Here is a 26,706-nt window from a genome sequence, read left to right on the forward strand (position 1 = left end):
ACCACCAGAGGGAGCTAAAACTGTACCATCCCTGAGCCCTGCTTTACATTGTGAGCAGGGGTGTGATGCTGTATGTAGAAGTGAGGAGTCGCCACAAAGCACTTAATAAAGTGATAACAATAATGATAACCAGAACAATACCCATAAAATAAGGATTTAACAAAATTAAACAGTAAAATAGTCAAGTAGGAAAATATGCCATATAGAGACAAGAGAATATCATTTTAGATAACTGGAGGTGCCAGGCTCTAAAAATGTGTTTTTAATCAAGCTTTAAAAACATCAACCGAAGGAGCTTCCCTTACAGTACTGGGCAGGTCATTCCAAATATAGCTGAAGGATCTCCCACCTGAGGGGTTTTATTATTCTTCTGAATAACGGGTCTAGAAAGTAACCTGGCATCCTCCGATCAGAGTGACCGATTGGTGTTAAAAGATCTTTAAGGTAAGGTGGAGCAAGGCCGTTTAGAGCCTTATATACAGAGCATCAAAAGAAACTATCACTATTATAACACATTTATTTTCGGAACAAAATAAGGTATATTAATGATGGACATCGAGTAAATGTTGTTTTTTTTAATCACTCGATCAATCATCCTTGACCATGACACGCTTGAGTGACTGTGACTGAAGCAGGTGCACTTAATCACCTAATTAGTGAGACAGTTGATTGGACACTGGATATGGAGTGATTTCAGCTGTTTAATTGCATTGAATAAAAGCAATAAAGAAATTCACAGAGAAAAAATCAATAATGCCACGTCTGTCAAGAGAGCAGTGCCTTCATGCAATCAGCATGTTGGAGGCTGGACTAGGGCAGCGTACTGTGGCTCGCCATCTTGGGTGCTCACAGCCAGCAATTTCAAACCTGGCGAGACGGTATAACCAGACACACTCTGTCAATGACAGGCCACGAACTGGGAGACCAAGAGTCACAACACCTGCCCAAGATCGACAGATCATTTTGCAGCATATTCGTGATGTCAGTTGTTAATCAGCACAATAAAAAGTCACTGCACCTGCTCTAAAACAGAGTTTGTAACTTTTCGATCACATCAAGTGAATTTTATCGAAATATAAGTGATACGTTTTTTTGATGCTCGGTATAGTACCATGCCATGTATACAGTACCATGCCGTACCTGCGTACGTCAAGTTTCCCATTCTATTCAATGATCGGTTTCTCAGTCGAGCGTTTCAGGTTTCATTCTCTAAAGCAGTGCTAGTACTGTGGAATGTGCAATGAAAGTTGGGGGAGGGTCAGGTGACATTTTTATCCAATTGCGTGTCATCTAGCAATTCCAGTCTGTAGCTGTGGACATTTAGAAGGCTGAGATATATTGCAGGAAGCCATTCAGCTTTTACAAGTATATATATGTATAGTGTTTTAAATTATTTTTTGATTTATTATTAGTTTTACTTGTTTAGTTATTGTTTATATAGTTTTTAGCGAAAGCTAAACGTGGCAACGTACATGGTCTTTCTATAATGAGCAATGGGAGTGAAGTTAGTTTGGAAGATTTCGATACCAGCGACAGTGATGCTAACTTATCACTCAGCGATTATGATGAAGAGGATGTGGAGCCAAGAACAGTACAAACTGTACAAACAGAAGAGCATGCAGCTACTTTACAGGTAAGCCAGCTGCAAACGGGAAGCTGTTTGGTTTGAAATGGCAGTGCTGTGACTAAATACTATCAAAACACAGCACTAGCAATGCGGCAGCCAGATCCATCACAATGCCTGTGCAAAGTAGCTGTGTACACGCATTTGTGACTATCCCTCCAACACAAGCGAAGCAGACACCGTAAAAAAGGTGCAGGGTCTGCTACGAAAATGAAAACAAAAGAAAAGACACAAGAAAAATGTACAGTGGTTGAAGGCAATCCCGGGTTCTGTTGTATTGAACATTTCAATAAATGGCACAGAGCACGTCGATACTGGCACATGTTTTGATGTTTGACTTTTATTTGATAATTACTGTTTACTGATTATTATTGTTATTATCGTTGTTAACAGCGTTTTTGTTTTCATTGTTAAAAAACACGTTCTTATCTCTATATTGAATATGGGTATGTAGTACACAGCAGCATAAAGGGTTAATGAAAAACACAGTTTAAGTAATTTATTTGTCTTTTATTTATCATATGTTAACATTTTATAGCAATTGCAGGTTTGAAAACATTATTATTATTATTATTTTCAAAATCTGGTACCTGGGAAGGGGTTTCATTTTTACATCTGGAGTTGAAGTGGTTAACATTCTTTGTGTAAATGTGAGAGAATTAATAGGTTATCACTGATAGATTATCACTGCTATGGTTTCACAAATCCTACTATAGTTATTTTGGCACTCTATATCATTCCAGGAATTGAGGGGATGGAGGGGATCTGCATAGAATGGAAGAATTGCACAATCCTCCTTACCATTGTTGTCATTAGGCTCTCCACTGACCCAGTACCTGAAAGAGATGAGCAGCAATGCCAGTCAGTATCACAGCACTAAACTGGACATGCTCACTGTTTCACTGCAACACTTAATCAGCACTTAGTGAAAGAGATGAGCAGCAATGCCAGTCAGTATCACACAATGTCAGTAGAAAATGATTAGGTTGTTTGCTGCTGTATCCTTTTAATCCTCAGCAGTGATTTCAGAATGAGATTGAAGCTCTTACTGTGTCTTGTCATTGAGAGGAGTGCCGTCCACCCAGAGCCAGGTTCCTTCAGTAACAGCATCAGTCAGGCCAATCCAGTAGCGATTCCCTGGATGGGCTTTAGTTGCATACGTTAAGAATTTCTAAACAGAAAATACTCTTGTCAGTTCTAGTGGCGATCTACCAGTCAACTGCCCCCTAGTGGAAATATAAGAGCACTCCTGCTTTTTGAGAAAATGCAAACTATCCTTTAAATGACAGCAAAGAGGGTGAGTAGCTTTCAGCTGATTATACGAGAGCCTGTCTGTGGCAGTGGGGGTTTCATAAAGCTCACATTGTCTTGTGTTTATGATGTCAGTGTGTGAACTCAGTGTTCTCTGCAGGATTGAAGGAGGGCAGGGTTTGGGTGGGAGGGCACTATTGTGTACCGGAGGGGCAACACCCGGGGTTATTTATTACACTCAAAACACAAACAACTGTATGAACAGGGATTTATTTTATACACATCAACATGTTCTGCAGTAAAATTGCTGTCAAATGGTTTCATGCAGGTCAGGTGTGATCTGATTCAGTTGAAATGTTTGGTGATAGACCAGTGACAATCACAGACTCTAAATGCACACCCCGGGATTGAAGGGGCAGGGCGCCAGTGCTTCTCAAACTTGGGTACAGGGACCCCGGGAGGTCCGTGGAGGTGACCCAGGGGCTCCCCAGAAAACTCACTTTCACTGTTGAGGTGACAAACAGGCCTTGTGATACTGAGATACAGAACAATATACATTCAGTATTTACTATACTGCTGTGCAGTTTGAGAATTTCTAGTCTAGAGGCTTTGGAGGCTGAATGGCCAGCAGAACCCTAAAAGCACAAGGGATGGAAATCTTAAACCCAGGAAACACAAGGCACCTTCCAGCCACTTTTCCAGCAGCTACTTGGAGGAGTAGAGACATTTTCAAGCAATTTGATTTGAGCAGTTGAAAAGAAGCTGGATAAATTTGGGGACATCATCTACGCATATGGAAGCGAGAGGTTTGGAGTTGAAAAAAGGAAGGAAAAAATTACAAACTATTCCTGGAAAGTCTAGATGGCAGCAGGAGATTGAACGCTTAGTTAGAGAAAGGAGACAGCTGAGGAAGCAATGGAGAAGAGCAGAACAAAGTCAGAAGGAGGGACTCAATCTCTTACAAAGGGTCATAAAAGATAGCCTATGGAAACGCTCCAAAAAGGAGCATGCGAGAACTAACTTTTATAAAGACCCATTCAAATTTGTAAAGAAGTTATTCACCAGTGAGAAGAACGGCACACTAAAAGCATCTAAGTTTGAGCTGGAGAGATATTTGGAGGAAACACATACAGATTAAAAAAGGCAGGAGCCTATGTCAATTCCTTCAGACATCCCACCTATCAATCCACCAGAATACCAAATGGAGGACTGTGCACCTAAGTGGAAAGAAGTAGAGCGAGCTGTGAAAAAAGCAAGGGCTTCATCATCTCCAGGGCCTAATGGAGTTCCGTACAGAGTGTAAAAGAGAGCTTCAGGAGTTCTACGAATCCTGTGGAAATTGATGAAAGTGGCATGGGAAAAACAGGTTGTACCAAGAGCATGGTGCCGAGCAGGTGGAGTCTTTATACCTAAAGAAAAAGATTCTACAAGCATCAGTCAGTTTCGCCCTATTTCCCTATTAAACATAGAAGGCAAGATTTTCTTCAGCATTATTGCTCAGAGATTGTCAGCTTACCTATTAAAGAACTGCTTCATTGACACTTCAGTACAAAAAGCGGGCATTCCAGGTTTCCCAGGATGCTTAGAACACATCAATGTGATCTGGCAACAAATTCAATCAGCTAAAAAGGAGAGGAAGGTGCTTCATGTGACATTCCTGGTTTTGGCTAATGCATATGGTTCAGTGCCACATGAACGTCTTTGGGCAGCATTTGATTTTTTCAGTGTACCAATGACAATAACAGATTTATTGAAAGCCTACTTTGGAGATTTGCAATTTAGTTTTTCAACTTCAGAATTCAGCACTACATGGCAATGCCTAGAAGTTGGAATAATGGCAGGATCCAACTTTTTTCCACTGGCTTTTACCATGGCAATGGAAGTAATCATTAGGGCATCAAAATGGGTAGTGGGAGGAGAGCACTTGGCTTCTGGAATGAGATTACCACCAATTCGAGCATATATGGATGACATTACAACCATGATGACAACAGTAGCCTGCACTAATCGGTTATTGGGCAAATTGGGCAAACTTCCAATAATCGGTTATTGGAAGCTTTAATCCAGTGGTTCCCAAACTGTGGTACACGTACCCCCAGGGGTTCGCCAGAGATCTCTGGGGGGTTGTGGCAGAGTGTCCCACCCCTATTTATTATTATTTGTATTTTTGTTTGCGGCGCGGATAAAAGCGCAGCGTCTTTTGTTATTGTTTTTTATATTTATAATTTAAAAACCCTGTGAGGATGCATGACTGATCAGCTACTGATTATTTAACTAGCTGACAGTCATGCATCCTTACCAAACGCGTGCAGACTGTGGCCGAAGGGTAATAAGATAATTAACAGCCAGTTAACCCCTCGGCCAGAGTATAAGAACCTGCAGCTGTCCGTGCTGCGGGGTTGGGTGTACAGAGAGGAGGTACGGGAGATAGAGAGGAGACAGAATATAAAAACAATTGCTAAAACGTGCTGGATTAGCCAGCACGACACTTACTTGTTTGTCTGTTTATTATTATTATTATTATTATTTATTTCTTAGCAGACGCCCTTATCCAGGGCGACTTACAATTGTTACAAGATATCACATTATTTCACATTATATATATATCACATTCTTTTTTACATACAATTACCCATTTATACAGTTGGGTTTTTACTGGAGCAATCTAGGTAAAGTACCTTGCTGAAGACTACAGCAGCAGTGTACCCCATCAGGGATTGAACCCTCGACCCTCCGGTCAAGAGTCCAGAGCCTTAACCACTACTCCACACTGCTGCCCCTTTATTTGTTTGGCCCTCGTGCCCTTTGGTTTGTGTTTTGTTGATTGTTTAACCCTTTGCAGTCCATTTATTAATCGTGCGTCAGGCACGCCAGGTCTAATTAATTTTCACACGCGCAGTTAATTTTATACGCGCTGTTTAAAAGTATTTTTTTTCACAGTCAAACGGGTTTAAATGGCCCTGCATATCAACAAAGCACTCACTAGGCATCTCCAGCCCCGCCCCACCCTTTCGTTTGCTATAGCGTTCAGCTATGTAAGAAATAAATAATAATAATAATAATAATAGTCGTACATACTGATCGATCATCTCCGGATCACTCGTTTTATCACCAAACTCCTCAATAATGCGATCCAAGTCATTATTTTATTACTATAACATCTGAAAAAAGCTCTGCAAATGTCCATGATAGTCTCTGTGCGCTGACGCACTCAGCCAGCTTGTTTACTATGAACGCCCCGTTATCTGATACCTGATACCATGTATGACTATTCATGAGATACGCCTTTTTTTTTTTCCCGATTTGTCTCGGCTCCTGTCGCTCCCACTCGGCAATTGAATGGTTTTCTCGGCTTTTTCCGGAGAAAAAACGACTAAACACCCGTTTATTGCGTTGCTATAATGATGTCGGACCCAGTCCGACAAAGGACCTGTGAGGAATAATTGCAATGTCGGACCCAGTCCGACAATGGACCGCAAAGGGTTAAATCTTGTGTTTTGTTTATTTATTTATTAAACACGCTGAGTGCCGTAGCATTCAGCTTCACCCGCCCATCCACTGTTTTGATTCAGTTACTTCCTGGTCCATGACGTCACCACACCTCACCACTGCGAGCCATCCTGCCACATATGGTGTCCTGCGTGGGACAAACAACGCCTCCAGGAGCCGGACCAGGAAAGAAAAGGTTGTTTTTTTTGTTCGTTTTTTTTCCGAATAAGTGATTTTGTGTTTGGAGAAAAAAAAAAAGGATAAAGTGGATGCCTACATGGAGAGGTGGCATGAGCATCAGAGGGAGTTGAAGGAAGGAGGGGCGACGTGGTGCCTCGCCTGCCTGGAGTATGGGCACCTCCCTGAAGTGTGCCCATATGAAGACCCCCTCTTTGTGCAGGCCTTTGGCCATACCATCGCCGCAGGTGGATCAGGAAACCTGCCTCACCTGCCTCAAAGGGGAGGAGTGGTGCTTTGCCGTCGGCAAGGTCGGGCACAAACCACCCGACCAACCCCCTCCATGGCAGGAGGTGGAACTGCTGGTCCCGAAGAAGGGAAGGAGGGGGGGTGCCAAGAAGGCAAAGAAACAGGCTAAAGCGCCCGGAAGGGGGGAGCACGAGCACCCAGCGCCCAGAAGGGGGAAGCGCGAGCACCCAGCGCCCAGAAGGGGGAAGCACGAGCACCCAGCGCCCAGAAGGGGGGAGCCCGTTCATCCATCGCCCAGAGGGGGGGAGCCCGTGCATCCATCGCCCAGAGGGGGGGAGCCCGTGCATCCATCGCCCAGAGGGCGGGAGCGCGTGCATCCAGCGCCCGGAGGGGGGGAGCGTGTGCATCCAGCGCCCGGAGGGGGGGAGCGTGTGCATCCAGCGCCCGGAGGGGGGGGAGCGTGTGCATCCAGCACCCAGAAGGGGGGAGCCCGTGCATCCCACTCCCATGAAGGTAGAGCCTGAGCTTCAAGAGCCCAAGAGAGGGAAGCTCAAGAGTGGATGCTGGGATAGCTACCTTCGCCTGGTCGAGGCCTCAAGTTGGTGCCCTTCCTGCGGGAAGGGGGGTCACTCCGTCGTCAACTGCCCCTGTCCTGGAGAGGAGGAGGAGGGACGACCGAAGGGCAGCTGGGAAGCATACCTCAGCGCACTTGAGGCCATGAACTGGAATGGGGCCACTTTGTGGTCAACTGTCCCATTCTCCAGGAAGAGGAAGAGAAGGAGAAGTACCGGTTCCCTGCAACAGGAGGAGACTACACGCTGTCCCCACCTCCACCGCTTCCACCAGCAGGAGCAGAGCAGCAGGAGCTGCCTCTGTCTCTGCCACCTCCATCTCCACCTCCACCAGCAGAGGGTGAATACCTGCTGGTTCCCTCTCCACTTCCACCAGCAGAGGGTGAATGCCTGCTGGTTCTGCATTAACTGCCATGGGAGGACTGCTTGCCCCTCCCACCTCCACCAGCAGAGGGTGAATGCCTGATGGTTCCGTCTCAAGCGCCGTGGGAGGACTGCTTACCGCTCCCAGATCCAACAGCAGAGGGTGAATACCTGCTGGTTCCACATCCACCGTCATGGGAAGGACTGCTCCTGCCCTGCTTCACACCACCCAAGGATGCCTTCTTCGCACCTCCCAAGGATGCCTGCTTCACACCGCCCAAGGATGCCTGCTTCACACCGCCCAAGGATGCCTGCTTCACACCGCCCAAGGATGCCTGCTTCGCACCGCCCAAGGATGCCTCTGACTGGCAGAGAGGAGCAGCAACTGGCTGTGGTTGAGACGGAAAGAATCTGGCTGGGGATCTCAAGCACAATAAAAAGAAAGAAACGCTGATGTACGGGTAAGTAAGCTGGGCTGAGTTGAGTGGGGGACGGAGGGGGGTGATGCTGGGATGCCAGCATCACGGTCGAGCCCTCTTGAGGTGTCGTGGGCTAGTCGACAAAACACCGAGGATGGAAGGTGCCCACTTGAAGACCCCGGAGATGTACCCCACTTAGCTAAATCCAGACGATTGTCATGCTGATGCACTGGGGAGACCGCACTGTGGTTGATCCCTGGAGCCAGCATCGCAGCCGTTCTGTGTGCTGATGCGCTAGGGAGGCAATAAGCTTATCCCTGGAGCCAGCATTACACTTCAGCCATCAACACCAGACAGAAGGATATCTACATCATCATATGGAAGGAAGCGCAAATGGATGAAGACACAGATGGATCACATTAGTTTACTGTAAAGCTACGTCTTAGTTGGTGCTTACCTTGGCGAGAGCCGAGTTCAAATCAGCATGAAGTTTTAACATCTACTCTCGTGTAATGGAAATCATGAGCAGCTTGGTTTGAAATTGTTTGAAAATGTCACAGTCAACTAGAGGCTTCAACAGCTGTCAGAAAAGCTTTTTCCTCAAAGCAGCCTGGTGTTTCATGAGGTTTAGAAACAGCTCTGTAAAGATGATGGTCAAACTGTACCTGCTCTGCCTTGCTCTCTATAATCACCAGGTGCCCCCCCTTTGATGTGCAGTTATCACGGCTGGAGTTCCAGTCCATTGTATCAGTTGAGAAGTAGTAGCACTTTCCATTGAACTGCATCCACTTCACTGGACAACAACCCCGCTCTGCACAATGAGAGAAAGAAGCAGTGCATGTTAAACAGAAACGCCTGGAGATCTGAAGAAGGGGGCTGCACCTACAACACAGGGCTAGATTCTCAGCATTAGCATTAGCATGATTTTATCAGAAGGATACTGCATCTCCCCTCCCCTCCAACTAGTACTGGGACAGATCAGTAAATGGGTAGGGTTGATTTATTTGTCCTCCTGTTTAATCTCATCACTCAGAGCCCTTGCTTGCTTCTTTGCATATTCTCCATGTTCCATGAATGCAGAACTAGGGGTCGAGGATGTGCTCTTCAAACCAGTCAAACCTCACCAGCCCCCCCTCCCCCCTCTCTCTCTCTCTCTCTCTCTCTCTCTCTCTCTCTCTCGGATTGTCGGATCGTTGGGAGGAGCTTGCTGAGAGGCTGTAGTGCTAATCGTCATGGGTGGTAGGAGCGGAACTTTGCACTACTTTTTTCATATTGATTGATTGATTGATTGATTACTTATATTACAAATATGTATTTAATTGTTGCAGTTTACTTTTTACATCTTGTTATAATGCTGTCCAATGGTATGCCTTTTTTAAGAAATGAAACATTGGAGTGGAAATTGGCCCGTGACGAAAAGTTAGTGTCTCCCATTAGAAACATTTCCCTGGGTTGTAAAAATGATACCATTAAAAACGACTGGTCTTTTTGGTCATTCTTGCTGCTAAACAACCCAGGGCAGATTATTGATGTTGCCTGGAGTTTAAATGTTGAAGGAACCCATTGTTTTGTGTTTGCTAGCAACAGTATTATCCAGTGTTTTAACTGTGGCCAACAGGAGTATCAAAGAAGAGCCTGCTTGAGAAAGCAGGCTAGACCTGAGGCCGGGCAGGAGCAGGGTGCTGCTGGTGGGATGGAGGTGGGGGATATTGGGGGTGAGCAGGAGAAAGAGCCGGCTCCCACAGTGCAGCCAGAGCCAGAAGAGACTGGCGGAGAGAAAGCTGAGCCACCACAGGAGACTGGGTCAACAGCAAAGAGACCCAGCCACAGCCAAATGTCAAAAACACAAGGCAGCATCGCTGAAGAAAGTGAAGACAAACAATTTAAAGTTGTCAAAAAAAAGAATAAAGAAGCTGCAGAACTGTCTAGCAGAAGGCAGTCGGGACAGAGCTCCGAGTTTGTACTGAAGGGGAGCCTGCAGACTCAAACGAGGGCGGCTGTCCCTCGTTGGAAGATACAAAAGGGAGAAAGGGGGTTGAAATTGAAAACTTTTTCCAGACTTGCGTTTATTTCTCCACTCCGCCCATCTTATAACAAGAAAGGTGTCTTTGGAAGAATTCGATCAGCAAAAAAGGTACCGATTTTTAAAAAAAAAATATTGTACAAGTGATTAAAAGAAAAGTTGCTAATGTTTTAAAACATCATTTTTAAAATGGCTACTTTTAATATGAGTCTTTTAAGAGCGCAGCTTTTAGAGTTTTTAGAGCAGAAGTGGTGTTTTTACAAGAAACGCACTCTGACAGGGAGAATGAGGCGGCTTGGCTGGTGGAGTGGAGGGGCCCGGGTGTGTTGCGCCACGGCTCCAGTACTAGCGCAGGAGTAGCAGTACTTTTTAAGCCCAGCCTAGGAGTAGTTTTATTAGACATTGATGAAATTGAAAAAGGGAGGCTTTTAAAAATATGTGCTAGGCTGGGCCATACTGTGTTTGTGATTATTAATATTTATGTGCCTAATCAGGTGAGGGAACAAGTTTTAATTTAATAAATTGAAGCAAGCTGTTTTTAACATTGATAATGATGACTTGGTGGTGTTGGGTGGGGATTTTAACTGAACTATTGCTTTTAATGTCGATAGGAATAATTAAGAACCTCATCCCCAATCTGAGAGAAAGTTGGCTGCAGTTTGAGTCCCACCACACGACAATACACCTGGTCCCAGTTTCGCTCAGAGCGCTTTTATAGAGCGAGGCTGGACCGATTCTATACATCAGACCCATTTTAACAAATGGTTCAAGGCCAGCATCACCCCCTTCAGAGCCACACAGCAGCTCATACTGGCACTTCAATATAAAATTACTACAAGATGCAAAATTTAACACACAGATTGCATCATTTTGGAATATTTGGAAAAAGGAGAAAAACATTTTAAGAATCTGAGGCAGTGGTGGGATATTGGTAAAACGCAAATAAAATTATTTTGCCAGCAGTACGCTGTTCGTGCAACCGGGTCACTGAACGTGGCCATGAGAGAGTTGGAGACCAAAATCCTCCAACATGAAAGCAATGCGGACACTAATAACAGAAAGCAGAACCTACAGATGCTAAGAGAACAAAAGAATGCACTTGGTCTGCTGAAGGATAGGGTGAAGCGGGTGCTTGTGCGCTCTCGTTTCACGGAGTTAAGGGACATGGACGCTCCCGCCAGTTTCTTTTGGGGCCTAGAAAGAGGAGAACAGACAGCTGGAAGATGCACTGCGTCCGTACATCCTGCGACAGAGAGCTCTACAGCCAGGAGGAGATCTGAAGGGAGGCGGGGCAGTTCAATAGTCAGCTGTACCAGGATGAGCCCTGTGAACAACCAAAACACTGACCAACTGCTCTAGGATCTGCCCAGCCAACTGCTCTAGGAACAGCCCCTCAGCTGCCGCAGGGCAGTAATCACATTGCTGCCCAAGAAAGGAGATCTGTGCCTGCTCAAAAACTGGAGACCTGTATCGCTTTTATGTTTTAAAGTAATTTCAAGGTGTTTGGCAAACTGACTTGAAACAAGTATTGGAAATGTAATACACAATAACCAAACAGACTGCATATCTGACGTCCAAATTTGATAACTTGTTTTTAATACTCAATGTTTTATCTGTTGCAGATATCGATTCTATATGATTCTAATGTAGGACTTGTTTCCTTGGACCAAGAAAAAGCATTTGACAGGTCAACCATACATTTGGGCCCTGTTTTTATTTCTTATATTCTGCTTTTATATCTAAATATTTTTAGTATTTAAAACATTAACGATGGACTACGTCAGCCTTTCCCAGTGCACAGGGGTATTAGACAGGGCTGCTTCCTGCCTGGCATGCTCTAATCACTGGCCATAACCTCTGCTGCACCTGCTGAGGGTCAGTCTGGCTGGCTGGGCAGTGCCCTCCTCACCTCCCCTGTCACAGTGAAGGTGTCTCTGGCTGGCTGGCTGGGCTGTGCCCTCCTCACCTCCCTTGTCACAGTGAAGGTGTCTCCCTGTGCAGATGATGTAGATGTGTTTGTGTGCAGTGACAAAGCCATCCAGGCACTACAGCAGAGTCTGAGCAAATTTCGGAGAGTGTCTTCTGCAGGTATCACCTGGGCAAAATGTGGCATCTTCTTGACAGGCAATTGGCTGGAGGGCACCCCCCTATTCTACATGAGACTTTGAGGTATTAAAGTGCTGGGGGTGTCCCTTGGAACCGAAGAGTACATGCAGAAGAACTGGTAGGGCCTGGTGGACAGGGTGAGGGGGCGGCTGCAGAGATGGCAGGGACTGCTGGCTCAGCTGTCTTTCAGGGGGGGGCTCCTAGTTATCAACAACCTGGTGGCCTCCATGCTGTGGCACAGGCTAGTGTGCCTGGATCCTCCCCTGGGCATGGTAAAGGAGATCAGAGGGTGCTGCTGGATTTATTTTGGAGCGGGAGACATTGGCTGAGGCCGACATTTCTGTATTTACCTACTGATGAAGTGGGGCAGGGGCTGGTCAGCATTGGCAGCCTTCAGACTTCAGGCAGTGCAAAGGCTCCTGTACATTGGGGATGAGGCTCATTGGAGGAAGCTGGCTTCCTTCCTCCGCACCAGAGTTGGGGCGCTGGGGTTTGACAGGGCCAGTCCTTGCTGGAGGAGCCCCTGTGCCAGCTTTGTGAAGGCAGGAGTGACCAGGCTGGCCCATCTGATGGATCTCAAGCTCTCCTGCTGGTTAACTGCTGCTGTACATTTTCAAATCTTAAATACAGTATTTTCATTTTCTGACGCTGTGACAGGGTAGCGTTGCGGGCCTAGATGGTATCTTGTACACAATAAACAATTATGAAAATAACCGGCACAAGGGCCAAAACAAAAGGTTTAAACAAAATCCAAAAAAAAAAGAAAAGGGCATTAGCTTTCACTACCTTTTTCCAAAATAAACACAGCACAAACAAACGCTATCATGTGGCTGGAGTCTAATTATCATTAATGATACAATTGGCTCCAGCCACATTCTCACATGTATTTTGGCAGAGATAGGAAATTAATCTCATCCTTGCCAACCACCACCAAATCACCACAAAACAATATTATTTACACGCAGGGCTCTTCCCTGCCACAGACGCATACCAATGTGTACATGTAAAATTGCAGAAATAATGCAATATTGTATATTGAAAGGCGTTGCTTAGCCACTGTTGAGAGACTTTAGGGTCTCTTCAGTTACCATACACAAACATACAGAATTAAATATATATTGGGCCAGATCAAATCGTATGCGGGCTAGTAAAAACACCAGCTCAGTGTCCCAAAGGGCCAGTAGTTAAACATCTAAACATAGAGCCCTGGTTAGGGGTAGCAGGTAGCTCAGAAGCTGCCTTACTGTGCAGACAGCAAAAGCTGGAGACTTTGCTTTTTCTGTCTTATGTATGTCCTTAGAAGGCTGTGTGGTCCAGTGGTTAAAGAAACGGGCTTGTAAGCAAAAGGTCCCTGGTTCAAATCCCACCTCAGCCACTGACTCATTGTGTGACCCTGAGCAAGTCATTTAACCTCCTTGTGCTCCGTCTTTCGGGTGAGACGTAGTTGTAAGTGACTCTGCAGATGATGCATAGTTCACACACCCGAGTCTCTGTAAGTCGCCTTGGATAAAGGGGCTGGGGATCTGTGGCACTTGCTTTTATTAAACAGCAGTGGCTACATCTTTTAAACCTGCCTCCCTCCTATAAGAACCTGTTTAATGCCTGGAGAGATTTTAAAACAATACAAGCAGAAGAGTCACTCTGATCTTTGGATTTTACAGGAGCCCTTATTTTTTAATCCACTTTTTCCCTGTCAGTTTTATATTTTTTACCTCCAGCAGCCTTTATTCTTCTTCACACAAGCAGGGGTGAGAAAGCTCACCCACTTAGATTAATTGTTTTAAGTGGAAATCTGGAGAGGCTTTAGCTGTACAGGTTGGATTCCATTCTGTTCATTTTATAGAATGGGTTATTTTAGCAGCCAGTGTTTCCTCCTCCCAACAGTGACTCCCTCAGTCTGTGAGGGGAGTGAAGAGACAGGGAAGCTGCTGACTTTAAGAATTTCAACAATGTATATTTCCAGACTTTAGACAAAAAACAGCTATATGGTGTGTGTGTGTGTGTGAAGGTGTGTTCATTCAGCCAGCTCTGGTGGAGAACACACTTGTCTCTGAGTCTGTCTCCCCTGATTGGAGGAAATCACCCATTCCAACACGCTCTGGGGACCTGCAGTGGAGGGACCTGCACCGTATCATTGTCACAAACAAGTTTGCGAGCCAACCATGAAATCGTAGATCAGAACAAGGTTGATTGCCTTGTTTGACCTGATAAAACACTTATTTGTGTCTATTGAATTATGTTTTACAAAATAAGTTTTTATTTTAATAGTAAAATACAATGCTAAATTGCTTGGCTAAATTTAGCCAAACTAGCTATTTTATAATTACACAAGTCAAAGAGAGGATGGTGAGGTGTTCACAGTCTGTTGTGTATTGTAAATTGTGAATTTTTAAGGTGTATTAACAATGCTCTTTGTGAGATTAGTGAAGATGATGAGTTAAGTATTCATTTTTTTTAAATGTGTTGTTTTGATATTGATTAATTCTGCTCCTTTTGTTTTGATGGCAATGTCATTGTTTTATATTTATGTAATTGATTTAATAAAGAGCTTTTAAAAACTAAAAAAAAGTCTCTTGGATTGTGGGAGGGGTCTGTGAGGAGTCTGAGGAAGCAGTGGGGTAGGAGGAGTGGAAACTCTTGAGTGAGTTTGTGGTTTATTTTTTTGTATTACTGGTTTGGTTTTATAATAAATAGCCTATATACTGTAATTTTATTTATTTATTTGCTTGTTTATTTATTTGTTAAATTTTCTGTAGTTGTGATCCTGACAGCACAGTCTTGGTGGAGGAATGCCTGCTCGCTATCAGTGAGGTGGTAGGAGAAGGTCAAATAAAATCAGCATCACGTATGAATAAAGGTTTAGTTATTTATTTCAGCGAAACACAAGCTGTAGATGTGCTGGTTCAGGAGGGGTTTGTGGACAAGGGAAGTCTGGGGATGGTGTCACCGCTAGCTACACTGGTAACGAAGGTGATTCTGTCTAATGTGTCCCCTTTCCTTAAAAATGAGTTGCTGGAAAGGGAGCTTTTGAGGTACGGAAAATGAACGTTCCCAATTAGATCCAAACCGTCAGGATGTAAAGATCTAAAACATGTCTGTCATTTAGAAAGCATGTGCTCATTTTATTAAATAATCCTACAGATATAGATGCAGCCTGGACTTTTACTGTGGAAGGAAGGAAATGTGTTGTGTTTGCTAGCACTAACACAATGCTCTGTTCGAAATGTGGAGCACAGGGGCACCAGCGTAAAAGCTGCCCAAGAAGATAAGGTTGAGGAAGAATGGGGAGAAACTGGCGGGGAGGAGGTCATGTATGATCGGGGAGAGTGGGAGAAAGAGCCACTGTGGTGGAGAAAAAAACGATTCAAAATACTTAAGTGTGTCGGAGCGGAGCTCTGTGGAACTCTCAGCCCGCTAGCTGTGAAAGAGCGGGTGGTGAGGGGATCGGGTCCGGGTCTGTAGGAGACTGAGTTCCGGGTCTGATAGGAGACTGAGGTCCGGGTCTGTAGGAGATTGAGGTCCGGGTCTGACCACAGCACTGCGGGACTGGAATCCTGTGCTGCAGGGGCTTCTGACTCGAACCCGGGGAGGAGTGGCAGGGGCTCTGGATCTCAACCTGGGGCTGTAGTGCCTCCCTGTTCAGAAGGAGAGGAGCGCAGGTCTCTGTCTGACGCTCAACAAACAGCAGCAGAACCAGTGGGAGTGGAACAGATGAAATCAGTATGAGAAGGAGATGGGCATGAAAGAAGAAGGAATGGTCTCGGACTCCTAGCTGGTCTCAGGCATTCCTGACAGTTAAACTGCCAGGAGTGAGGGTGTCGACCTATGCTGACAACATCACTGCTTTCATCAGCAGTAACAGAGACGTCCATGAACTGCAGCAGAGCCTTAACCCGTTCTAGAGAATGTCGCCAGCGAGAGGGATGGTGAAGTTTAAATGGAGGGCTCATCTGTCCCTGGGGGATGAAGAAAGCACAGATTGGGGGGTACTGTACAAACTCCCCCCCATAGTCTGCTTTTTAATGTTTTTTTAGGCTTTCTTTTAAATCCTTTTTTAGAGAAAGTACAGTGTTTTTAGGATTTTAATACTGATGTGCTGGGTGATCCCTGGAACCAGTAGGAGTTCTTTTTATTGTGCTTTTACTTAATTTATGAAAATACAGTGTTTTGTTAAATTTTCTCTCTCTCTCTCTCTCTCTCTCTCTCTCTCTCTCTCTTATAGTCCAGTCTGTTAATGATAATAATAATGATGGGATTGTATAGAATTCACAACTCACCCTTTGAAGAGCCTTCTTTGAGAGGACAGTATTTATCCAAGATTGATGATTTGACAAAAAGCTCAGTATTGCTCTTTTTCAATTCAGAATGATTCTTGCTGCTCAAGTCCTGCAGCTGATTCAGTAATGTATTGTATTTCTCAGGGTCTTCGTTAGTTTTGAAATCTGAAAAAAAGCAAATAGACAAGAGTGAATTACAGTTTTGTTCAGTCGAATGCACTCAACCAGCTTGTTCTGTACATGTTTAAAGCTGATTAATCAGGTCAGTAAATCTGACTGAAATGCAGTGATATTCGCTGTCCATGCTTCACATACTGGTCATGGGAAACTGGTATCTGAATGCTCTTTGCACAAGTCCATTTATGTGAATAAATGTACTTTGATATTCATGACACTTTCCTTGAGTTTCATTGAAGAAGCCAAAATCAGTTTAGAACAGTTTCATGGACTTTAAAATATATTGTATCAACCAAATTGTATTTAATTGATCAACTTTTAAAAAATAAAACTTTTAATCAGTCGTTTGTGAAATGGTCCCATTGTGAGGTGATGATTAAGTTAGAGAATACCTCACAAGTGATTTGAAACCCTGCTAACAAACAGCAATGTGTGAATACTCACGATAGACAGCGAGGGAGATGATGGCAGCCAGTAAGAGACAGCACAGGATGAGGAGGACCAGTGCAGGCTGTCTGTATGAAGAGGCTTTGCCAGCAGCACTCACAGGCAGGGTGGGGTCTGAGGAGAGAGAAAAAGTTTCTGTGTAGGCCATGCAGCACATGCGTGGTAAGGAACCGTCAATAAAGTGCACACTTTCTCACACACACAAGAGAAGGGTTGTCTGGCAATTACCAAAATAAAGGGGTGTCGAAAAATTGTAAAAATGAACATTCCCCCATTCCAGTCCCTACATTACTCCCCCAACAAATTGAATGTCGCCCGACCTTTCCACCTACAGATCATTTTACACTTTGCAACCAATACCCTAGAAGCATTTCTGCTTAACTCTCTTTATATCCCACAACCCTCTGCACGCAGCGTGATGGAGGTGCCCATAGAGACTCAGTAGAGTTGAGTATCTTGGTATTCAGAATAACTTTGACTCAACTCTGCTGATTCTCTATGTGAACTTCTGTTGTAGCGTCAGAGGGGGTCATAATGTCATTCTTTGTATGAAATTAAAAGAATTGAAATATAGAGAGGGGGGTCCTAAGCCATCCTCTGTGTCTACTTGGTTTCTGGTTCCAAACTTCCCCACTGACAAGGAATGTTTTAAAAAGAGTCATAAACTAAATACTGGACAAATGGCTTATCTTCACGATCACTGAATGAATCCTTTGGTGAAAGCAGTGTCTTGCAGAGGGTACAAACTAGATGGTCTTGGGTGCTTTGACACCTCGGACAGAGAACTACCCCTTATAAATACAGCTGACTGGGGAGAAACAGCAGACCAATTGAGAACAATGGGCTGTCTTGGAACGAGAACAGCCAATGGGAAACACACCACGTGGACTCAGGCACCGCCCAAAATAAACAAACTATCCAATCACAGGGGTAAAGATAAAGTTACAAAAATCCAAGGCTTTTGACAGAAAAACAAGTCTCTGAACTTTGATCTGAAGACACTTGTACAGCGATACTGTTTTCGGAAACTCTAATATGAGATAACTACTCTAGTGTTTCCTTTGGTGTGGGAGTCTGCTGCGTAAGACGTCTAAAATCCTAAAAGTACTTGTAATCAAAACTCTAACTTAGCCCCGATTCATCACTGGAGAAAGAGTTGGATGAACATTTTGAAGTCGACAGAGATTGAAATATATTCAGTCTTGTATTAGCTAGCTGTGCCGGAGTTTGCGGTGGAATATCCCAGACATAACCGGACGAAGAGTGCATATATTGGTGTTTAAGTGGAATACCTAAATAGCTAATGACTATTGTTCTTTGCAAAGACATTTGTTTCGTAACCTGAAGTGGAGATGAAATGCGAGGAAGGCAGACCCCGGAACCGGGACCTGTCCTTGCCAGCAGGAGAGCCTTCAAGCGCCTGTATTGTTGAAGACACGGATCAGCTGCTGGAGGCAGCGAACATCTGTTAAGTATTCAATAAGTAGTGTTTCAATCCTCTTATGAACTCGAGAATAAGCAGACCTTAAAGTAAAATTAACGTTATGTTTTAGGTAGAATGTAAAAAAGTATTATTGTTTTTAATTCATGCTTTGAGTTAATGAACATTGTAGTAATTGTTTTATGTGATTTATACAAAATGTTTTGATTATCAAATATTAACGAAAGTAAGTATGTATTGTAGCGTGCACGGGGGAAGGCAGCAGTAGGGCTGGTAGGTGACGTAATCACACACAGAGACATAAGCCCAATATACGCTCCTTGCAAAGGAGCCTTTTGTACAGCGGTATCGGCGCTATGCTTCAGTGCGAGAGGTCCCGGGTTCGCGCCCGCCCTCCGCCTGTGTGTGGATTTCCTCGCCCTGTGTGATGCGCCTGCCTGCGGGAACCGAGAACGCTACAGTATGTTACTAACGATACCCCTATTAAGACTAACCTTCATCTTAAATAACTGTCAGGAATGCAGTTGTAACCTTAAGGGAATCTCCCATAGGTTTCGTTGGATCGCTAATCAACCAGCGGGAGTGGGATGTCGTTGTTAAACTCTTTTCTGTACTGTTTAGTTCATTCTTCCTTTCTGTATTATTTTAGTGTAGTTGTTGCACCTTTTTAATTTTTAATATTCACTAGAAACGTTGTCCAGTCTGATGGCTTCTACATGATTTGAATTCAAATAAGGTATTATATGATCACAACTTAAACTAGTTCAAATACAAATATACCTTGCACACTACATCATCCAGAGGGTTGTGGGATACAAAGAAAGCTCGGGAGAAATTCTTCTATTTGAAAGTCAATGGAGCCGTGTCAAATTTTGATTATTTTTGCTGCTTTTCGCCATGTTAAATGCATCAAACTTTTAGTAAATTTCACTTTTTCCCAAGCTGTCTTTAAGAAAACCACAACATTGTCAAATTATGACTAATTATTATGAAAAATGCTGATTCTGAGCACAGTCCCGTATTGTGGCGCATGCACAGAAATACAGAGTAACAGCACAGCCAGCACAGATATTCAAAGATATTATATTGTTATCTCTGGTTATGTTCTTTATTCATTTGTATAATAAAATAACCACACAACAGAGGGCTGGGGCGCCTATTTCAATGACCTGCTTCGTTCCAGTAGCTGTTATTGTTATGTGTATTAATAGTTTTAATGTTATGTATTCCCAAAGTTACCAATGTTACTGAAAATGTTACATAATTCAATGTTTTTTCAAATCAAGTGGATTTGATTGAAAGATAACTTCTGAATCTCCAGATCATACAGGGAGCCTGAACTACATCCATGTTTTTACATCCATGCACTGGGTGCTTTATTGTAATAGTCTGATATCTCATATACTACAGATACACTGGGTGCTTTATTGCAGCTTCGTAGGTTTTACAAAATATGCACAATCACCGAAATAAGTGCTGAGGAAAAACTATTTAATTGCATGCATTACAAATAATATTTTTAAATAAAAAAAAACTAAAATATAATCTGATTTATTAAACAAGTAATCCATAAGTTTCTTTATTTTATTTTTGTATAATACTGTAGAAGGCAGCCCCTCATAGAAAGGGGGGTGTGCAAATTAGCAGCTGGGAGTGGGAATTATTGTGGGGGAAAATGTGCATTATTGTTGTGTATTTCATTGTTGATTATTATGAATGTGCATTATTGTTGTGTATTTTGTTGTTGATTATGAAAGTGCGTTATTGTTGTGTGGTTCTGTAATTGTTGAACCCTTCCTGTTTTGCCTTTGTTTTGTTGAGTGACTGTCACCTTGAGAGTTGGAGTAGTGCTCCGGGGTGTGTAAGGGCTGTCTCTGTCTGTGTGTGTGTGTGTGTGTGTGTGTGTGTGTATAGTGCTCCGGGGTGTGTAAGGGCTGTCTCTGTGTGTGTGTGTGTGTGTGTGTGTGTGTAATGCTCCAGGGTGTGTAAGGGCTGTCTCTGTGTGTGTGTGTGTGTGTGTGTGTGTAGTGCTCCGGGGTGTGTAAGGGCTGTCTCTGTCTGTGTGTGTGTGTGTATGTGTGTGTGTGTGTGTGTGTGTGTGTGTAGTGCTCCGGGGTGTGTAAGGGCTGTCTCTGTCTGTCTGTGTGTGTGTGTGTGTAGTGCTCCGGGGTGTGTAAGGGCTGTCTCTGTCTCTGTGTCTGCGTGTGTGTGTATGTAGTGCTCCGGGGTGTGTAAGGGCTGTCTCTGTCTGTGTGTGTGTGTGTGTAGTGCTCCGGGGTGTGTAAGGGCTGTCTCTGTCTGTCTGTGTGTGTGTGTAGTGCTCCGGGGTGTGTAAGGGCTGTCTCTGTCTGTGTGTGTGTGCGTGTATGTAGTGCTCCGGGGTGGGTAAGGGCTGTCTCTGTCTGTCTGTGTGTGTGTGTGTGTGTGTGTGTGTAGTGCTCCGGGGTGTGTAAGGGCTGTCTGTGTGTGTGTGTGTGTGTGTGTGTAGTGCTCCGAGGTGTGTAAGGGCTGTCTCTGTCTGTCTGTGTGTGTGTGTGTGTGTGTGTGTGTGTAGTGCTCCGAGGTGTGTAAGGGCTGTCTCTGTCTGTCTGTGTGGGTGTGTAGTGCTCCGGGGTGTATAAGGGCTGTCTCTGTCTGTCTGTCTGTCTGTCTGTCTGTCTGTCTGTGTGTGTGTGTGTGTGTGTGTGTAGTGCCCCGGGGTGTGTAAAGGCTGTCTCTGTCTGTCTGTGTGTGTGTGTGTGTGTGTGTGTGTGTGTGTGTGTAGTGCTCCGGGGTGTGTAAGGGCTGTCTCTGTCTGTGTGTGTGTGTGTGTGTAGTGCTCCGGGGTGTGTAAGGGCTGTCTCTGTCTGTCTGTGTGTGTGTGAGAGAGAGTGTGGATGGTGCTAGTTTCTACTGTGCTGTCACTTGCTAAGCACACTGCTACAGTTTTGTACTTATAAAAAAAAGGGTATACAAAGTTGAAAAACCAGAGCAATTTAACAATTTTACTGTTTCTGACCGGGACAAAAAAAATAAGGCGGGAAACTGGGTCCATCAGTGTTTTCCAGGGATGTCTGGTTACCCAATTCCAAAGTCTCTTCAGCTTTACTCTTCTGAATGCTGTGCCAAAAGTAGAATATCTGTGCTGTCTGTGCTGTTACTGCACACGCCCCACAATAAGGGACTGCTCAGAAAACAGCACATTTCATCATAATTACTTCATAATCTGACAGTGTTGCCAGTGTCTTAGAGACCGTGGGCAAAAGTGGAATTTACTTTAAAAGTGCGATGCATTTTTTTAACATGGCAAAAATTAGCGAAATGTTGTTGAGCATCTTGGTATTAATACTTCAATGGAAAGGTTCCCTGCACTCTGATTGGCTGAGATAAAGATATCCAAGTTTTGAAACCATTAAAAGCCTTTTAATGCACAAAAATCAGCTCATTACTTAACCGGAAGTCCATCTGGGTTTTACTGTGCACACATTGACCTAACTTTGACTTTCAATATAAAAATAATTTAAAAAAAAAAATTATACTGTATTAAAATAACATAATTCAAATAAAAAAGCGAACGTGTGCTGCATTGTTTTATTAAATTAGCAAATCGCTGACTTGGTTGTACAATAAGTGCCTCTAGAAACATGATCTCTCACTGCAAAAAAAACACGCTGGAGTCATTTAAAAGGGTCACATATCAAAATATGACCATTAAATGTAAGAGTGTCCCAATAATCCAGACTTCCCCAATATATAATGAAATGTCCTGAGAATGGTTGAGTCAGTCTGTCGTCAGTTCCTGTCCTGTGTGTTTCATTTAATAAAAAGATCTTTAGTTAATTTAAACGCTGTTTCTTCACCTTTCTTTTCAGGGTCTACGATTCAATTTTATCAGCTTTACTCTTTGATTTGTATATTTTGAATAACCCTGTAAGGGGAGCATGTATTATCAGTTTCAGTTCAACTACTTTCTTTGTTTGAAGAGAGCTATTTAATGGAAAATCCTCTTTAAATTTCCTGCGCATTGTAGTGTGATGTCTTTCCAAATGACCCATTTTACTTGTTGATATATTTGCATGGCATATAAGACATAGGCACTGATCCTTCACTGGAGTTAACACAAATTAACTTTCCCTGTCCTAATGCAAATAATGTGTCTTGTTTCTTTTTAAATGGCCCAGCTGCATCGCTCAATTTTAACAACATCAATGAACAAAAATCAGTCAAATCAAACAACTCTTCAAGCCTGGAATCTTACTGCAGAAACTAGAGACTAAACACTGGTGTCCCTCTCGCACATGACCAATAAAGACAAGAGGACGCAGTGATAGAACTGCAGAGTTATTTAGTGCAATTGAAAACAAAGCCAGATGCACAAAGTATTTCATGCATCTAAAAATAAAAATATAAACATGATTCTTTAAACTGCGGTGAATACAAAACAATCAGTAAACTTGAGACCAACTTTCATAATAAGATATTCCCTTTGTAACAGGGGGTCTTAGTACCTGCTACTTTAGGTGTCTGCTGAATGATGAGAGAGAGACAGAGGGATGCAGTTGACAATGCTACTCAAGCATCCAGGTTTTATTAAAGTAAACAAAAGTTGCAGTGACAGGTGGCCACCACTAGGGTACCAGCAATGACAGCCCTAGTGCACAAGGACATACACAGAGTGGAATCAAGATAAGAGCTCTAAAAATGCAAAACAAAATAGTGAGAAAACAGCTAAAAACAAAAGTTTGGCAAACACTGGCTTAGCAATGCTCCCACTAAAAGGGAGGTCCCGCTCCGGAACCTACTCTGTGACACACTAAAATAAACTGTTGTGGGATTGAAATCCCCTAAATGAATCCCTACACAATTCACTCACCCTGGCTCTCCCCACAGTAATGAGGCTGCTTGCTTGCTGGAATTAGAACAAAAGAACTGGCTTTCCAGCTCCTTTTTTATACCACATGGCTGGGCTTAATTGATCATCAATTAGTCAATTAAACCCCAGCCACATTCCGAACATGGATTTGGCAGAGTTGGATTTAACCCCATCCCTGCCAAACTCAAATTCAAAACGTTCCAACTTTATGTACAACTGCAAAAACCTGCCATATCTAGTGCACACTTAAATTCAATATATATATTTTTTAAACTATACATATACATATACACAACAATACAATACATTATTTACACATGCAGGGCTTTTGCCCTGCCACACCCTTCTAAAAGCTTACCATGGTAAATTTGCAGGGTCACTTTTCCCATAGTTACATTCACCATGGCGTACTACAAAATGGTGGTATGTAATTCAATATGTTAACGTAACTTTATTCAGCAGGTTTCATTCAACCTCATGAAGTCTGTTAATTCTACAGGGGAGTGCAAAACGTTTGGCCAGAGCTGTAACCTGGTTTTAACAGAGAAGAAAAAAAAACATAAAAATGTAGATGATATAAAGTATCCCTTTAAGAAAAGCAAAAAAATTCCCCCAGATTAAGTTGCTAAAAAAAGTAATGGAACAAAAGCACACGTGAAGCAATATGCTTTTCATTCGCTTCTGATATTTGCACACAAAAATAACTTTAAGTGAAAGTTTTATCAGAAGTAAATTGAATCGGACATGTTTAAATGTGACCCCTAGGTACTTACCCCTCTGTTGAGCACCTGCTCTCCTGCCCTGGGGTTGGTTTACTGTGGAATAGACATCCTCCGAGGGATTCTGCAGCACAGTGTAAATGCCATCCATCTCCATTGCTAGTGCTGTAGGGAAGTGAGGTAGAGAGGAAGTTCTGACTGTTATATTAACAGTGCAGACTCTGCAGGGCTGGGCAGGTGCTAGAGGAAGTGGGGTTTCACAATTCTGTCTGTATGACGCAGTGTTACTGCTCTAGATACTCTGCTACTGCTCTAATCAACATCTGTGCTGACGATTGAATCCAGAGAAGCTTGGATGGAAGCATCTGTAACAAGCTACTTCAGAGGAATTGCTACATGCATTGTACTGGCTTCAGCCACCCAAAAAGCAGTGTGCAATCTCGTAGCCGACTCACATGGGTAGAGCATGCTAGTGTAAAAGGGGCTATAGTGATAGCAGACTTCTCAATCAGTAGATCCCTGGCAATATGTATCCCTAGCTTTGGTTCCTTTGCACACACATTAAATACCCTACATTCATATTTTTCAATCAGTAGTCTTTTAGAGCTGATGCGGGAACAGAAAAGACAAAGGCAGTACTGCAGGCAAAAAGCGCTGCAGCTCCGTTTATTTTCAAACAAGAGCAAAATAAATATTTAAACAAAAACACAAACACAAAACCGAATAGGTCAGGCTGGGCAGATTGCTGTCACTGTTCCTATTCTTTTCATTGCAAAATTCTCCTCTCTCGCTCCCGTTCCTCATCTGAACACCCACCCTCGGAGTGCAGAGAGCTGCAGTTTTATATATCGTGGAAGAGGGGTTTAACTGGCTAGAATTATTCTATTACCCCTCGGGCACAATCTGCACAAGTTTATTAATTACTCCTGGCAGAGGACGAGCTACCAACCTCGCCTCTGCCAGAACACGTTTTAAATAAAAACAAAACAATAACAGACGGCTCTGCTGCTATATTTATAAATCATAAATACACAAAATAAATCATAATACACAAATAAAAATAATGCACTGCACAGGGGCGGAGGGGGAGACCCAGTTCTCAAAATAAATAACAAATAAATGTACAGGGCTCCTCACCCTGTTACAGGAGCCTATTGCATCTCTGCAGAAATGATCAAACCCCTGTGCACTGCATATATCCTAAAGTGAAGGTAATTGTGCAGAATGACTAGATTAGTGGGTCCTGCACATTGCAGGTGTTTCCAGTTTGCAGTCCTACCCACTGCACTGTGTTATCAAGTCCAAACTGTATGAGCACAGCACTCATAAAACAGCTCTGCGTTTGATACAGGGCTGTGAAGTGGGTTTGAACATGGCAGCAGTGCCTAGTATGGACAATGAAGAGGGGCTGCATGTTTCATATTTACTGAACTTGACATCACACTTCCTCCTAATCAGTGGCTGCAGTGACCCTTTCTATGAAATCAGAGAGGGAACATTTATTCTGAGGCAGAAGCATGACTAGTGTATTCAGTTTTAACTCTTTTACAGGAACTGTTTTGTGAAATGTAACCCTTACAGAAATGCAGAGCGCTCCAGCAGTAACTAAACCAAAATACTAATGTTTCATGCACATTGTTACAGCATTTTTCAATGCGGCCACAGCAGCCAGCAACTCCTTTCTTAATTAACCTTTATCTTAATCGGCACCGCAATCCAGCTTTCATTCAAGCATATATATATGCTGTATATATACAGTGCCTTGCAAAAGTATTCAGACCCCTGACCAATTCTCTCATATTACTGAATTACAAATGGTACATTGAAATTTCGTTCTGTTTGATATTTTATTTTAAAACACTGAAACTCAAAATCAATTATTGTAAGGTGACATTGGTTTTATGTTGGGAAATATTTTTAAGAAAAATAAAAAACTGAAATATCTTGCTTGCATAAGTATTCAACCCCCACACATTAATATTTGGTAGAGCCACCATTCGCTGCAATAACAGCTTTAAGTCTTTTGGGGTAAGTATGTACCAGCTTTGCACACAGTGTCGGAGTGATTTTGGCCCATTCTTCTTGGCAGATTTGCTCCAGGTTGTTCAGGTTGGTTGGACGACGCTTGTGGACCACAATTTTCAAATATTGCCACAGATTCTCAATGGGATTGAGATCAGGACTTTGACTGGGCCACTGTAGGACATTCACCTTTTTGTTCTTGAGCCACTCCAATGTTGCTTTGGCCTTGTGCTTGGGATCATTGTCCTGCTGAAAGGTGAATTTCCTCCCAAGCTTCAGTTTTTTAGCGGACTGAAGCAGGTTCTCTTGCAGTATTTCCCTGTATTTTGCTCCATCCATTCTTCCTTCAATTTTAACAAGATGCCCAGTCCCTGCTGATGAGAAGCATCCCCACAGCATGATGCTGCCACCACCATACTTCACTGTAGGGATGGTGTGTCTTGAGGCATGGGTAGTGTTAGGTTTGCGCCACACATAGCGCTTTGAGTTTTGGCCAAG

The 26,706-nt window shown here is 43.4% G+C and overlaps 1 protein-coding gene across 2 annotated transcripts; it reads right to left on the reverse strand.

Moving 5' to 3' along the window:
• Window positions 1–1,936: 1,936 nt before the first annotated feature.
• Window positions 1,937–24,346, reverse strand: LOC117425219 (C-type lectin domain family 4 member E-like). Of its 2 annotated transcripts, none has more exons than XM_058993534.1 (6): window positions 24,241–24,346; window positions 17,172–17,288; window positions 16,551–16,715; window positions 8,810–8,955; window positions 2,674–2,795; window positions 1,937–2,460 (listed from the first exon to the last, which is right to left on the reverse strand). In XM_058993534.1, exons 1-6 carry the CDS (start codon window positions 24,341–24,343, stop codon window positions 2,295–2,297), a joined length of 819 nt encoding a protein of 272 aa, XP_058849517.1. In that variant the 5' UTR covers window positions 24,344–24,346; the 3' UTR covers window positions 1,937–2,294. The 2 variants fall into 2 exon arrangements, with proteins under 2 accessions (XP_058849517.1, XP_058849518.1); XM_058993535.1 differs by lacking the exon at window positions 24,241–24,346 and adding an exon at window positions 23,826–23,917.
• Window positions 24,347–26,706: the final 2,360 nt, after the last annotated feature.

Source organism: Acipenser ruthenus, chromosome 20 (genome assembly GCF_902713425.1).
Source record: "Acipenser ruthenus chromosome 20, fAciRut3.2 maternal haplotype, whole genome shotgun sequence".
In the NCBI taxonomy this organism is placed as follows: Eukaryota; Metazoa; Chordata; class Actinopteri; order Acipenseriformes; family Acipenseridae; genus Acipenser; species Acipenser ruthenus.